This window comes from Carassius auratus, chromosome 44 (assembly GCF_003368295.1).
Source record: "Carassius auratus strain Wakin chromosome 44, ASM336829v1, whole genome shotgun sequence".
Classification (NCBI taxonomy): Eukaryota; Metazoa; Chordata; class Actinopteri; order Cypriniformes; family Cyprinidae; genus Carassius; species Carassius auratus.
This window is the reverse complement of record NC_039286.1, coordinates 4,566,482-4,581,649: the sequence shown is the minus strand read 5'-3', so window position 1 is coordinate 4,581,649 and position 15,168 is coordinate 4,566,482. Positions and strand designations below refer to the sequence as shown.

At 35.9% G+C, this 15,168-nt stretch overlaps 2 protein-coding genes across 3 annotated transcripts; both read right to left on the bottom strand.

The window, feature by feature from the left end:
• Nucleotides 1-19: 19 nt before the first annotated feature.
• On the bottom strand, nt 20-4,757 carry LOC113062205 (protein S100-A1-like). 2 transcript variants are annotated; one of them, XM_026231869.1, is made up of 4 exons: nt 4,571-4,757; nt 2,508-2,563; nt 2,077-2,230; nt 20-961 (listed from the first exon to the last, which is right to left on the bottom strand). In XM_026231869.1, exons 2-4 carry the CDS (start codon nt 2,528-2,530, stop codon nt 761-763), a joined length of 378 nt encoding a protein of 125 aa, XP_026087654.1. In that variant the 5' UTR covers nt 2,531-2,563; nt 4,571-4,757; the 3' UTR covers nt 20-760. The 2 variants fall into 2 exon arrangements, with proteins under 2 accessions (XP_026087654.1, XP_026087655.1); XM_026231870.1 differs by lacking the exon at nt 2,508-2,563 and having other exon boundaries at nt 4,571-4,752.
• A 1,792-nt stretch (nt 4,758-6,549) lies between these two features.
• Nucleotides 6,550-14,245, bottom strand: LOC113062204 (FK506-binding protein 4-like). The gene is made up of 3 exons (XM_026231868.1): nt 14,104-14,245; nt 9,369-9,501; nt 6,550-8,762 (listed from the first exon to the last, which is right to left on the bottom strand). The coding sequence occupies exons 2-3, from the start codon at nt 9,486-9,488 to the stop codon at nt 8,223-8,225; spliced, it is 660 nt and encodes a 219-aa protein (XP_026087653.1). The 5' UTR covers nt 9,489-9,501; nt 14,104-14,245; the 3' UTR covers nt 6,550-8,222.
• Nucleotides 14,246-15,168: the final 923 nt, after the last annotated feature.

Below are 15,168 nucleotides of genomic sequence, written 5' to 3'. Positions count from 1 at the left end.
CAAATGTATGGAGGTCAGTTGCACATTTATTATAATTAAGAAGATACATACTGATTGTTAAATAAAAATAGGCTAAAAAATAGATGTAAAGAAAGAGACAAACCAAGACTACATCTTCAACACTGAATTATAATAGATTATGAACACTGTTCAGAATTTATGGTAACCATGAAATAGTGCTGTCAACAATAACAGGTATTTATAATTACATCATTGTGAAAGATATAAATGTAAATACCTCAACATCTGTTTTCAAGTCACAGTTGAGAATTATTAATTCTCAGTCATAACTGTCCATAATTCACTACTTCCTATCCCATTCTCCCTATAAAGGCTTTGACATACACTTAGTAGCCACTGATTGCACTCAAAACATACTTTGCTGCTTCATTCAAAAACACTATATATAGCTGTATATAATGTCTGTGGTCACATGAAACAGAAGGCACCCATCCTGACGGAACTTCTTAATAACTAGAAAAAATAAAATAGTTCAGCATTAGACAAACCAGCTCCTGGCACTGAACTGATGTGTGTTCCTGTGAAACCCCTGAGTCTTTGCCTTCAGGGTTTGTTAGTTTTGCTTCGAAAGTATATTAACAGCTTCAGTTGAATTATAAAAGCATAGAAATCTCCCCCAGGAACTAGGTTTGTCGGTTCTGATAAAAGAAATGGATGAAACACACTCTCTTGTTCTCAACCATGCAACCTACTAATACTTCTCTCCATTTTCTCCCTCTGTTCTTGCAGCATTTGCTCATTATTCTTTCTTTTCCTCTGTTGTGGCTGCATCGCCCTTGCTCTCAGGCTTTTTGGGTGCTGGGCTGTCCAGGAAGAAATCATTGCAGGCTACGGTCAGTGCCCCCATTAGGATGATGAACTCGGTGAAGTCCACCTCGCCATCATTATTGGAATCCAGGTCGTTCATCACGCGTTCCACCGCGTCTTTATCTTGAGCACTCTGCACGAAGACAAAAAGGAAAAGATGGAGAGGTAAAACGGTGTATCAATATGAAATAAAATACACTTACACTCCTTGAAGAACCTTAATCATCCATGGAAACTTTCTATTGCAAAAAAGATTCTTCACAGTGGAACAGGGTTCTTTATTGGTATATCGTTCCATGAAGAAAAGTTCTAGAATTTTCTAGAAAAAAGTTCTTTAGAATTTTTTAATGTTCTTCAAATTAAGAAAAAAAATGTATTGGGATTGCTGTGAAAACCTCCTTTTGGAACCTTAATTTTTTAAAGGTGTAAGGATCATATAATGGAAAAAGATCATTAAAATGTTCTTCACACAAAGAAAAAAAGGTTCTATGAGGAACACAAGAGGGTTCTTCTGTGGCATTGCTGTGACAACCAAGAATGTAGGCATAAAAATAAATTCAATAGTGATAATGTCATTTTGAAAAGAGTCTAGCATGAGGAGTTCTGGGAATGATAATGAAATGGAATGTGTGTGTTCAAAAAGCCATATTTGCATGAGACATAATTACAGGGTCACTGCATCTGTAAGAAGCTTTATCACATGGGTATTTCTGTAATTTACAGAAGATGCAAACCTGAGCTTGCGTTACAGGGTGTGTCATATTTGTTTTGGCTGAAATGTATGTATGGCAAATGGCAGGTATTTAAATCTTTTTATTGCAGAAATTCTGAAGAATTTAATTGGAAAGATTTTAACCAAACATGGGAGGGGATGTGAAAAAAAATCTAAAATATATTTTTAAGATGACTTTGTCTCATTAAATTTACATAATTTATTTTATTGACTGATTTTATCAAGTCACTTTTTCATTTATTTAAACTTTACTTTCTTAATCTATATTCCAGGTCTAATTGTGCACAAACTATTGGTGCTTATTAATCCAAATAAAATATGTTTGTCTTTGTCAGTTTTGGCTGACATTACAAATCCCTATTTATTAATCCCTTCCAAACTCATGGCTCCGTTTCAGTTTGGAACACCCACTTTGCACTGTCCAGTCAATTCCCATTGGATAAAATCAAGCCCAGCTCTCTTGTAACCAAAGTAGGTTGCAAAAATGTGTAATTGTGCAGATGTTCTCTTCTCACCCCAAGATAATTTCCCAGCTCCTCCGTCAGAAGTTCCCTTAGTTCTCCTCGGCTGAGTGTGTATTTATCGCCTTCCTTCCCAGAATACTTATGAAATGTCTTGATAAGCATCTGCATGGCACTTTCCAAGTTGGAGCTTGGTTCTTTGGACATGCTGTAAGGTGGTGAAAAAGGTCAAAGGTTAGATACAATGACACGGCGCGCCCCTCGCTAGGCCCTGCTGCATGTATGATCACATGACTAGCATGGGCGGAGCTTTGGCTCAGTTAATTCTGGCACAAACTCATGTTTTAGACTATGGGTGAAAACAAAATGTGAAATGTTCTCTCAATCATTTCTTTGAGATAATAACCTTACTGTTTGGAGGGGGTTATTTGATTTAGAGGAAAATTCTGATTAGGGGTTTGTCACTCAAAAAGCAACGTTCTTACACATCACACTTTGAGCGAGGCATCTTGGATCTTCTCTCTCCAGGTTCAGCGAGCTACTGCGCAAGTAGAAACAGACACAGTCATTGATGAGGTACAACAAAAGACGAGAAAGACTGGAGCATCAACAGAATTTGGCCTTGAACAGAAACACTGCTGGAAAGCTGAACCATTTGCTGCAGGGGTTTTATAGCTTTAATAGAGTTAAACCAACTAGTTCATTTTGATGTCAAAGATACTTGGAGAGGTACTGTTAGACTTCTAAGTATTGTGGTGCAGCAGGTTTGGCACTTGATTCATGCATATGAGTCATTCTCACACAATGCATGCTTATAAAACCTTTGAGTGCTACACAACACTTGAGTTTTCTTCGAACGCTAATTAGTTGTGTGTGAATGCTTCCCTGCTCGCATCTAAATCATCTGTTGCTCATGTAACAGGGGCCGCATTTCTTTAATGGAAACCGCAAGTGAAATATAAAACTGTCAAAAATGAAGATAAAACTATGGGCAAGTTCCCAAGGGAACCTTCATCCAAGTAATCCGAGGCTCTTGTGAAGACTCGCACACACAATACACACCTGAAATGATCCTAAAGCAAATCCATTAGTTAATTTTGAAGATACAGGCCAAAGTTAAGTGGAAAAACAAAGAGTCCTGTTGACTGTGTCATTGTGAAAATTGTAATATTAATAGAAAAGAAAAACAGATGGAGCATAAAACAACTCCTTCAATCAATTATAAAGGTAAATGTAATGGAATATGTTCAATTAAATAGTAAAATTAACGTTTGTCCTTTTTCGTAAATTTCTATACTATATATATATATATATATATATATATATATATATATATATAATTGAACTTCGGACAGGGTTACTCTAATGAGGCCTCCATGCTCCGCTCTTTATTTGAAGTACTACACCATCTAATTAGTTAACTTAAGAGAGTGCCTAATTAGGAAACTCAAATGTTGACGTGGATTTGAGACAAAAAAAACTTAACTACAGCAGTCGAGTACTAAAAACAAGAACCATTAGTCATGAAATGGACACCAACTACAAAGGTCAGAATGGTTTAATATTCCGCAAAGCCATTAAAAAAGTTCAACTGGAAGCATTTTACGACAAAGTGGCTATAAGGCAGCAGAAGATCAAAGTACAGCAATAATCTATTCCAATTGCAAGATCTTTTGAAAAAAATTTGGCTGAAAGGTGAAATTATGGCACATGTTTTTGTAGGATATAAGATACAGAAACACCTTCTCATTAGCAGTATCAGAATGGACACTGTGACGCGATGGCAACCAAGATGAGAATGGAAATATAACACCGAGTGACCCAGTGACACGAAGGAAACTGACCGTTCTTTGACATGTGAAGGAGGAGAGATTTATTTACATAAAAACAAAACCTGTCGAGTATAAATCGAACTCATTCATTGATGTATTACATAAAAGTCTAATCAAAAACAAACCCATTATTTAGGACAGGGATGTTGTTCGGTAAATACATGGTAAAGTGGGACACTTCAGTGTTTGTATTATTCTGTATTGAGTAGTTCAGAGATGTGTATTCAAATTATTTTGAAACCATATGGATTATATTTTTATATGGATAGATTTTAAAATAAGGTAAAAAAAAATCACTTTATCTGTATTCGACTTAATGGCGCTGGTCCAAGACTAGTCGTATACTTTAAACAACATCTTCTTTATGATTTCACACTAAATTGTATATATATGTTAGTCACAATGGCAAAACATGTCCCAATTTACCTGAATTCACCAAATATGCATATTTAAAGGTTTAAAAATCTGTTTGAAACATATGTTTCAATTTGAGTTAGTTTAACTTCGAAAACTAAAACATTCATATAAGTTATAGGTTAAATCTATACACCATGAGAACTTCACACAAAAGTAAAGAGAACACTGGCCTATGGACCGATATTTGAATAATATTGCAAGAAAACTTATCAGTATATAATCCAAGCCAGAAGAGCATTCATTAGCTTTCTGCTTCGAGAGAAAGGAGTCCTTTCTCTCGTCTAAGTTGTCTGTCTTACCTGATTGTCTATGGAGTGCTTCCTTTGTCTGTAATGAAGTGCAGGAGATAGTGATAGACAGCCGGCGAGCTGAGGAACAGATGAGGAGAGAGAGAGAACCTCTGGGGTTTAAATATCACTCACTCTGCCCCCTCCTTTCTCAAGAACATCTCCTGCATCTTCAGTTTCGGCACCCCTCCCGTACTTTCCTCCTTTAGTTCACTTGCCAATATAAGGGCTATTTGACCCCGTCATGCCAGTTGACTCTACACAAGAAGACTCTACAGGCCAATGGAGTTTGCATTACAGTCCTTTATTGTTGAGTAGACGGAGATGGTCAGTCATACAGCATAGAAAATGAAGGCTGCATATGTGGTCAGTTGGGTACATTGTGTTTTGTACACTTTATGAAATGCTCATGCATTTTTTTAAAAGGCAGAACAGGTTTTATGTAACTATGAAGAGCTCTTATTAACTGTTATGTGGATGACAAAACAGGATTAACATCAAAGTCAAAAGGCAACATGTTCATGCTAGTGCATGGCTTCTCTAATAGATTTCAATACTGTTTTTCATAATATACATACAACATGTGGCCAAAACTTGAATGTTTAGCAAAACTGCATAAGATGCGATGATGTTATAATGCTAATGTAGTGGGGCCTTGCAATCACCTACCAAGGCAGAGCTGCTATCTACTTCTATTTGACTGACAAACTTGAATAACATCAAACTTGTTCATGCTAGTGGCTTTTCAAATATATATCGAAACCATTTTCCACACTATACAAACAAAATGCGGTTAAAGAATGTTTGCCAAACTTCATGATTTTTTGATGCTATAATGCTAATGTAGTGGGGCCTAGTAACACCAGACGGACACACAGAGTCGGACACACCAAAGTAAACAGAGGTTTTAGATTTAGCCAAGATATACATGACAGCATGAGCTAAACGAGAGCTCATTAGCATGATCTAAATGAGGCCTTTTTAGGCGGCGTAGGATTTCACACTAATGTAGGCTATTCATATCTGTATAATGCATAATGTAGTATGTATAATGTATACTTTAATGTATTATGTAAACTGCTAGATAATGGCTAAAGTGAAGGTACCTGTGCATTTGTCTCTTCTTCTTGTTACGCATGTTTTGGGTTTCATAAACTTTTCATAACAAACTGGAACAAGTTGCATATTTACCCTACAGCTGCTATCAAAATTAGTATCATTGAATTAGTAAAACAAAATTAAATTAAGAAACATTATAATAAGGTTCCTCAACAGACTTACAGGATTTTCTAGCACAAATCTTATGCAACAGTCAATACATGATGGAATAATAATATTACTAATCAGATATTTCTAGCTAGTTTTAAGCATAATACATTCAAATCTATCATCTCTCTCTCTATCTGTCTGTCTGTTTATGCGCTAAACAAATGCATATTAACATGAACATATTAAATATGTTTAAAAGCACAACATATAAGTGAAACCGGTCAGTCCTGCTGTGAATATGATCTTTAACAGACTTTAAGACATTTGCAAAGAAGAAGAAGAACTTTAGAACTTTGCAAAGCTATTAAAACACTCTACTCACACTCTTAAGAGACCTAGACTTTAGAGACCAAGACATTACACAAAAACGAAATACACCTAAATATATGCTGGCTAATATAGTTCAAATAAAGTTTGAAAGAATGAATGCAATGTGAATGTAAAGGTCTTTGGGCCCTAACTGCTTTAGTGAACCGATACTTTGGGATGACTTGGGGCTCCCGCGGGCCCACAAGGGTCCCCTGGTGTGGATTCCCTCCCAAAGTCATTTAATTATTAAGCATCAGCTATCATAAGAAGACTAAGCATCTGATATTCCAGCTCCTTAGACAAGTGCTAAGATGGAGAGCATGTGGAAGTTTAAACGAAAGACCAGCTAATAGAGCATGTCAGAGAGAGTTAGAGCCGAATACACAAGACAGAAAGCATGCCATAGAACTGGATTATTCAAAAGCAAATTTGTTTATTCTCATGCAAACAAGGCCCAGAAATATGAACAACATAGTATATGGACTGCATAGTGTTCCCATGTGCGCCACAAATGCAAATCCACATTTAAATGGTGATGCATTATGTTAAATTCCAGCAGAATGGCATTTCATCAAAAAATAAGCGAGGTGGAAAACTTGCTCTTTTTATGCTTCCGCAACACTGGAAAATACATAATACATTTACGATCAGCATCATAGTCAAATAGTAACCCTGTCCTTAGAAGGTGGCACAAACAAAAGACATAATGGACACTTAAAAAGGATATCTGTCTTTTTCAACATTAATGCAATAAAAACTGTGTCTATTCTTCATTCACGGATGTTTTGTAGAGATATTGGCGAGGGGACACAGTGGTTGCAGTACCCTTACAACAAATCTGGCTCAAACAAAAGGACATAGTGATTAGTTATTGCACCTCTTTGGCCATTTGTCACATTTTGCGGCTATTGCCAATTTCTATGATACACTATTAGTACAAAATGATTGAATCACAGGCATGAATTAGTATTACAATTTTTTACAATCACTAGGACCCATTTCTCAATATTAGGTCACTTTTTCAAAACTCTTCACGTACTAAACAACAGCAGTCTCCTACACTCCTACACATTTTCCATTGCTTTGGCACACAATGCATTTAACGACTAAACATTTCTCAAATCATGTTAATTGTTTTCTCACGCAAACACAATCACCATCAAAATTCAATCTAGCTATAGATCAGTTGGCACGCTTTATTCAAAATTTTAAAATCGATTTCAAAACTTAACATGATGAAAAACAAAAACAAAGACAGCAATTTGCTTCACTTCTACAGTAATAATGCTAGATTTAAAAATATTCCTAATCTAAATGACACAATCAAAACAATTCCATGTTGCTGTACACCTACACAGGTCTAAGTCTTTCATTTCATTACTGACTACAAAACTTAGCATTTTGTGCTGTAATGTAAACATGGACCATGAAACATATACTGCCGTGAATTCTAAACAGTGGAGAGGCGTCATTCTTGTTTTGTAAAGAAATGTTATATATATTATTATATATGTTTTTAGGTGGTTGTTTTATGAGTGACAAAGGGTTTTTCCACTCAGAGCTTAACTTTGGGTTGTCATTGTTTTAAACCTGGTTTTTAACCCTGGGCAATGGTAAGTTTTACACTTGAAATGTAGAAGGGGATTAACAGCATTTTTAACCTGGTATAGTCCACCCTAGCTGCAATAATACGAGGGCGTCTAATGCCAGAGCTGTTATGTGAACAGGTGACACATTCAATGACACTGACGCTGGGTTCAGAATGATTCAGGGTTAACTATTTCAAGTACGAAATGCCCTCAAGGGTGTGTGCTGGCCAAAAAACTTTACTAGTGTATTGAGTGCATTTTGGATGTGAAATTTACTGCTGTGCCAGGCTGAAAGTTTGTAAGGAGAACTGTGAAAAAAGTTTTGAAAAGTACTGAGAAATGTGTCCTAGCTCATTAAAAAAACCTTTAATAAGGGGGCTATGGCAGTTTTAGTATATTGGCCAGGTTTTATATGTATTAAAATAACACAATAATGAAAATGACGAACAAAACAAACAGAAGCATTTGAGATGTGATATCTCGACTTCCTCGAGCTCCTACGATGCTTCCTCTGTTTTATTCTCCTTTTCAGCTTTATTCTCTTCAACTTTCACCCCTTCCTGTTCCACATCTGTTTTTTTCTCTTCCTCTGGCTTCTTCTCTTTGGCTGCTGCCTCCTCGGTCACTGGCTTGTCTTCCTTCTCCAGCTCCTTAGTCGCCTGTGGCTCTGTCTTCGGCGGCTCTGTCTTCTGCGGCTCTGTCTTCGGTGTCTCTGCCTTCGGTGTCTCTGTCTTCTGCGTCTCTGTCTTCGGTGTCTCTGCCTTCGCAGGCTCTGCCTTCGGTGTCTCTGTCTTCGGTGGCTCTGTCTTCTGTGTCTCTGTCTTCGGCGGCTCTGCCTGTGCACTGGCTGCTGCCTCAGCCTTCGTCTCTTGGGTTGAACTCTCTGCTTGTGTTTTGTTTTCCAAGCAATGCTGTTCACTGACAGACTGCGCCAGATAGCCAATCAGATTCATATACTCCTTGAAGCCGACCTTCCCATCCTGGTCGATGTCTAGCTCATCACACATGTTTTTAACTGCCTCTTTGTCCTCTGAGCCCTAAACACAAAGTTCCATCAGTTAATCACTGATGAAGCACGTTTGCATTTTAATAGAATAAACTGCATTAACCCATACAATATCCAATATAAACTAGATTCTAACAACTTTCTGAAATAAAAATACATGGTTTTTGCTCATGAATAACCTGCCGTTATTACGTCAAGGGTGGTTTTTAGCATGTTGCTATGTGGATAAAAGCCTCTATGATTCAGCTTTTTATGGCAGGTTTACAGACCCGTTTATGGTCTGTCGGGTAACTGGTTGTTCAGAAGATTAATAACACACTTCTCCGCAAGAAATTGCACGATTTGAGTTATCATTCATGTCCGAAGCACAAACGTGTAATTTAATGTGGCACTGGAGCAAATAATACAGCAGCACTCTTCATGGCAAATGACTATTTGGACACAAGTTTGTGGTTTCTGCTCAGCTCATCAAAGTCCAGATAATAAGAAACTACTTGAAAAAGAAATAGACCAGGGCCAACCTGAAGCCATGAGAAAAAGTCTCCTGAAAGATCTTCGACAAATATGGTAACTGAATGATGAATGAATATCAAACAAGGTGTTGCTAGATTTAACAAAAGTGAATGCAGCTTCTAACCGCCAGAACGTTCTTCAGCTGGTTCTTCACGAGGCTCTGGAACTCCTTCCCTCCGAGGTTTTCCTTGCCCTTGGATGACTTCAGGAAGGCACTCACCATGGTTTTAATCGCTGCCTCCATCTTTGCTTTCACTCTACAACAAGATGAAAACATTTACTGTACTATTGACATTTGGGTTGCATGGATATTAAAACTATAACTGATGGATGATAACTGACCAATTTTAAAATTATACACTATTTTGTTTAAAATACTGAAAACCATCAATCATTTTAAAGGTAAGGTAAATCTAGGCATCACGAAATTATGATGTACATCATGAAAAATGAGAAGTATTCAAGTAAAATGACACACGCATTCAAAAGGTCAGTAGGATTGTTTTATTTATTTTTAGTCTCTCATGCTCACCAAGGCTTGATTAAAACAGTATATTAAAACAGGAATAATGCACGTATTTTTGGAATTTAAAATAGGCTTTGTTTTTAAAAAATTTAGAAGTTTATTCCTGTGATGGCAAGGCTGAATTTTCAGCATCATTACTCCAGTCTTGAGTGTCAAGTTCAGTTCAGTTCAGTACCTGAAAGTCTACTAGGGTGTGGAGAATGGAAATCTTGGGGGTTAGAACTGACAGTCAATCGCAGATAAGGGAAGAGAGAAGAAAGAGGCAAGACGCCAGTGGCTGTCCTGATCTTTGATAGGTCATCTGATCTACCGATGAGCAAACCGCAGAGCGGCTTCATGTTTCTCAAGGGATTACCAACAGCTCAAACATCCCTTCTTTCCTCACTCATTCTTTTTTTGGTTCTGTAGTTTGTTCCTCGTGCTCTTCACGCCTCTTTCAGCGTAAAGAAGTCGTGCTTTTCCCTTTCTTTCTCCTTTGTCACGTGTAAGATTTCACCCATGCAGGTACACGTTCACTCATGCATTCCACTACACATTTTTTTTACCAATTGGTCAAAGTTTCAAAGGACATGCCAATAGCCAGTCACCTTGCCTCATTAATGAATGGCATTTCTCAGATTCTTAGATGATGTGTGAAAGTTCATCACTCAGCTATTTTCGGTATGAAGATGCAACAAATCAGATTTCCAAAAAAAAATTCCGAAACTGTGCATAAAAATGTGTGTTTAATATATGCGGCATCAACAATAAGTTAAGATATCAGAAGCGGTTTTGTTGTTGTTAACTAAACTATTAAAAATATAATTTTTGGTAATTAAAATAAAGCAGAAATAACATTTAAAGCAAAATATAAAGATTTTTTAAAACTTGAAATATAATTAAAATGAAAACGTAAATGTTAAAATACATCTAAAAAGCGAATTCAAATTGTTAATAAATACTATAAATATTTGATCAAAAAAGAACGTTCAAAAACGTTACAATTAAAATTGTTGCCTTTGCAACTAAATTAAATACATTGAAGTTGAAGTAGTAAAGTAGACTAAAAATCTAATCAAATTAATGCCATATAGAAATATAAAACTAGAAAAATACAAAAAGTTCTAATAAAATTTAATTGAAAACTGAAAAAAAGTAAAACCTAATTCAATATATTCTAAATACTATATTAATAAATATTTGCTGAAATGTTGCCATGGGAACTTAATAATATATATTATATATATATATATATATATATATATATATATATATATATATATATATATATATATATATATATATATATATATATATACATTTTTTTTTATAAAACCTAAAATGTAAATTAAAACTGGAAATATAAAAATAAAGGCTAATTCAAAATATTAATAAATACTATAAAAAGTAAGTAGGTAGGTATTCAAGTACCTCAAAATAAAAAAAGAAGGCAAACATATAAATCTGTCCTGTTTTATCTAGGAACAGAACCAGTGTTTTTTCTAATGTGCATTCAACAAAAGCTACATGATAAAATCAACAGACACAAGAGTGTCAGAGAGACGCGTCTCTGAGGCTTTGTCATCCTTTGAATTCCAATCATTGCTCTTTACGAAAGTCATTCAGACTTAACCAGAAATTTACGGCTTGCTGGTTAGATGAGGACTGAAACCTTCGAATTTGCATAGCTGTACTAACAAAGACGTACAAAAAAAAAACTGTGACGTCCAGCGGTCAGCAAAGAAGGATCTGAGCTGATACTGCAGGTCAAAATCTGTGTAGGTATGTTTGTCATCCGAGACGGTTTCTGATGCTGCCAAATTAGCTGACGTAAATACACACACGGTTTCCTCTTATCAGCAGTAATAACCAAATCGACAGGTAATAAGCAATTAAGAAACATGACCATTAGCCTAATTTAATGAGAGAGAAGGAGATACAGAGATGACGCAGTACGTATATTAAAGTTTCTGGTTTCATAGGGTGTTTGAAAGTGAGAAGGAGTCTTTTACACTTTACTGTCAGGTGGAATGATGCAGGAAATAGTTTCTACTTCTATGGCACACAGACACTCAGCTAATGATGTCACAATGCAGAAATAAACTATACTTCCTATAGGCTGCCAAATATGAATGCTACATACTTAATGACTATGTCTCAAAACCAGCAGACCACTTTTCAAGACCTCATTTGAGCATCACAGATATGTTTTAACTTATTTTGCACATAAAAACTCATAAAAATAAATAGTTTAAAAAAACATTTAGTTTCTCAATATACCTCGTATTATCAAAAACCTTTTTTTTTTTCTTATTGTGAAGAGCATTTTAATCAGCTGAAAATCTTTTTTTCCCCATTATAAAAAACCTAAAAATGAAACTTAAACTTGTAGTAAAATGTTAAAGTTTATTCATGGAACCATAGAGGCCAATAAAGAACCTTTATTTTGAAGAGTGTCTGATGCCAAAAATGCTTTCTATGATAACACACACACACACACACACACACACACACACACACACACACACATATATATATATATATATATATATATATATATATATATATATATATATATACCTGAAGATGGTTTTTGACTGAAAAAGTTACTGTTTGAAACATTTTTTTAAATAATCTACAAGTTTTAAACGTGAAAAATAAGGTTCATGCAACCAGAGAGAAAATGTAAACGACGGTTGTTACCTTTAGGTGCTATTTTACCTGATTTGACCCTTAAAAATTACCGTTGTTGTTGTAACCTAAACAAATAATATTTCTAACTAGTAAAGATGCCTGAAACACACTTTTAAGTCGTAAAAAGATTAGCCTAGTTTTATGATATCAGTGACTTTCTCTAGACTGTGCCTTAGTGAGCTGCCTACCTAGACGGCATTATCATAAAACGATCTCTTTTATGACCTAGACTCAGAGTTTACTGCACCAGCACCTGTGTACACAGAAAACAGCATCCTAACAACACTGTGTAGGTTTGGGACACAGCCCCTACTGTACAGTCCGGATACAGTCAGCCGTTATCCACAGTACAAACTATGTCTACATGTGCCCTAGATCAAAGGGCCGCTGCTCTGTTGAAGTCTCTGCTGTGTTGTTCCAACAAGTCTTACACACCTTGTCTCCACAATCATATTTCCAGTGAAGGCACCGCTCATTGATCAGGTTGACTCTTTCAACCCTGCTTCTCAACCCTATCCAGTGCCAGACGTGAATTCATATCAATTATTGACGACTTTGGCCCCTGACCTGGCAGTTCTGCGCTTGCCACCCTAGACAGTCTCGAGCTTTAACCCCAAACTCCCTTAGACAGACATCACGTGGATGGGTTAATAATAAGTAATGAAGAGAGATCTTCCATTACTTAAATGACTCTCTCCAAAACAGACATGACCTTGTACTGTTCCTGGGCGAAATGAATAAATAAATCCGTGCGCACAAACTCTAAAAAAAGAGAAATGGGACACAGACATACGCAGTTTAACAGCGTCCACCTCTCTCCAATGCGCACAAGAGATTGTTTCCAAACTGGCGAATGTGATACGCGCCGCTCGTGTGCGCCATTAAAAATTCACACAGGAACAACTTTGCCAGTGCATAAAAACTCGTGGAGAACAATCTCGAGCTAGTTCTTATTTTCTTCACCTTGAAATTACGCCTCTCTTTTCTGACAAGTGTTATTTTTACTCGGAATTGATTTGCCATTGGCAGAGCAGACTGAAAATGTGATGATCTTCAATTATATACACTTAAGTTTACAAAAATGTATATATATATATATATATATATATATAACCTTTGGGATTTTTGTATAATTTGTTTATATATATATATATATATATATATATATATATATATATATATATATATATATTTATAATAACGTCAGCAGATTTTATTCAAATTAAGATACGTTTAAAATAAAGATAACTTCAAAATAATATTAAAAAAGATTATAATCATAAATTAAATAAGTTTAGTCATAATATCCATAAGTTAAATAACTTTAAAATGTCAATGCAATACAAACAGCCGCAAAAGATTTCCATCAAGGACACTTTCATTGTTCGCGCGTGCACTCTTAATGAATAGTCGCCATAAACGACGCGTCAAAGCACAGAAGTGTTTTTTTTATCAGTATAGTCGTAGATCCATAATAAAGACGCTTTAGCTGTGTGTGAAAACGGCAGATGTGTTCAGCTCCAGCTGGCTGAGGATGGTCGCAGGGTTTTCCTAAAACGTGGCGTTGACACTCTGCGAAAACTCTCACACTTTCAAAACTGCAAAGTTTTGTGTTCAAATAAGCCTGTAAGGTGAAAGAAACGGATTTAAGAGCACTTACCCTAAAAAGGGGACAGCACGGACTGACAGTTCGCAGTAGCTGCAGTAAAGCCTCTTTTTTTCCTTTTCCCTTCCCTCGCCTACCTCAAAAAAAAAAAAAAAAAAAAAAACTTGTCAGACTCGAACCGCTGCCGATTCTCTTCCGTGAATGTTTTTTTTTTTTCGTTAACGTTTTTTTTTTTTTTTTTTTGACCCTGACTCTGACAAATGAAAGGGCGTGCACCTGGAGGAGGGGAACTACTTCAAACAGGACATTTGAGTTTTGAGAGGATTCACAGATGTCATATTTCTAATGTTTTCTACTGCTGGAAAATCAGCAGTATGATTTCTGGTCGTTTCACAATAGAAATCCTGCTGGGAATCATTTGAGTGGACGGAAAGATTTGTCTGGAGCTTTAGTGAGAACTGGGAAGTACGAAAACTTTAACCCTTACCTGTACAATGTTTGCATGAGTGTCAGAAATTAACCATGCAGCGAAATCCCCAATTCCTTTACCAAATAACAATATTTGATGTATTTTAAATTATACTAGTCTTATTTGGTCACTAAAACATGGAAGGTGGTTTCCAGCTGGTAGCTAAAATATTAAATAAACAAACACAAACATATGGTTAGCTGCATAAAAAAAAAAATCTTCCATAATGTTTAAATAGCCTTTTAATCTAAACATAGAGATACCAATTATTTCTTTAGTTTTCTAAATAAACAGCACTGATTGTTGTGATATTGCTTTTTAATTAATTATATTCAAGTGGGGGCAAATAATGGCCCCTATAATAATAAAAAAAAAAGTAAACTTCTGACACTAGCACTACACATGCAATATTGAGATTCAGTTATTTCTTTCTTTCTTTTTTAAATGCCCCAGGAATTAATTTAGTCTGAATTCTTTGTAACAGGAATGCATCATATTGTGATAAATCATCAGACAGCCTTTAGCAGGCCTCAGGGGAGACAAATAGACTAATAAATCATATCCCAATGCCCGCGCTTTACTATGATTATCGGTGTTTACAAGAGGCACCTCCTATGCAAAGTGGTTTGTACTGACTGGCGTCGCTTTGT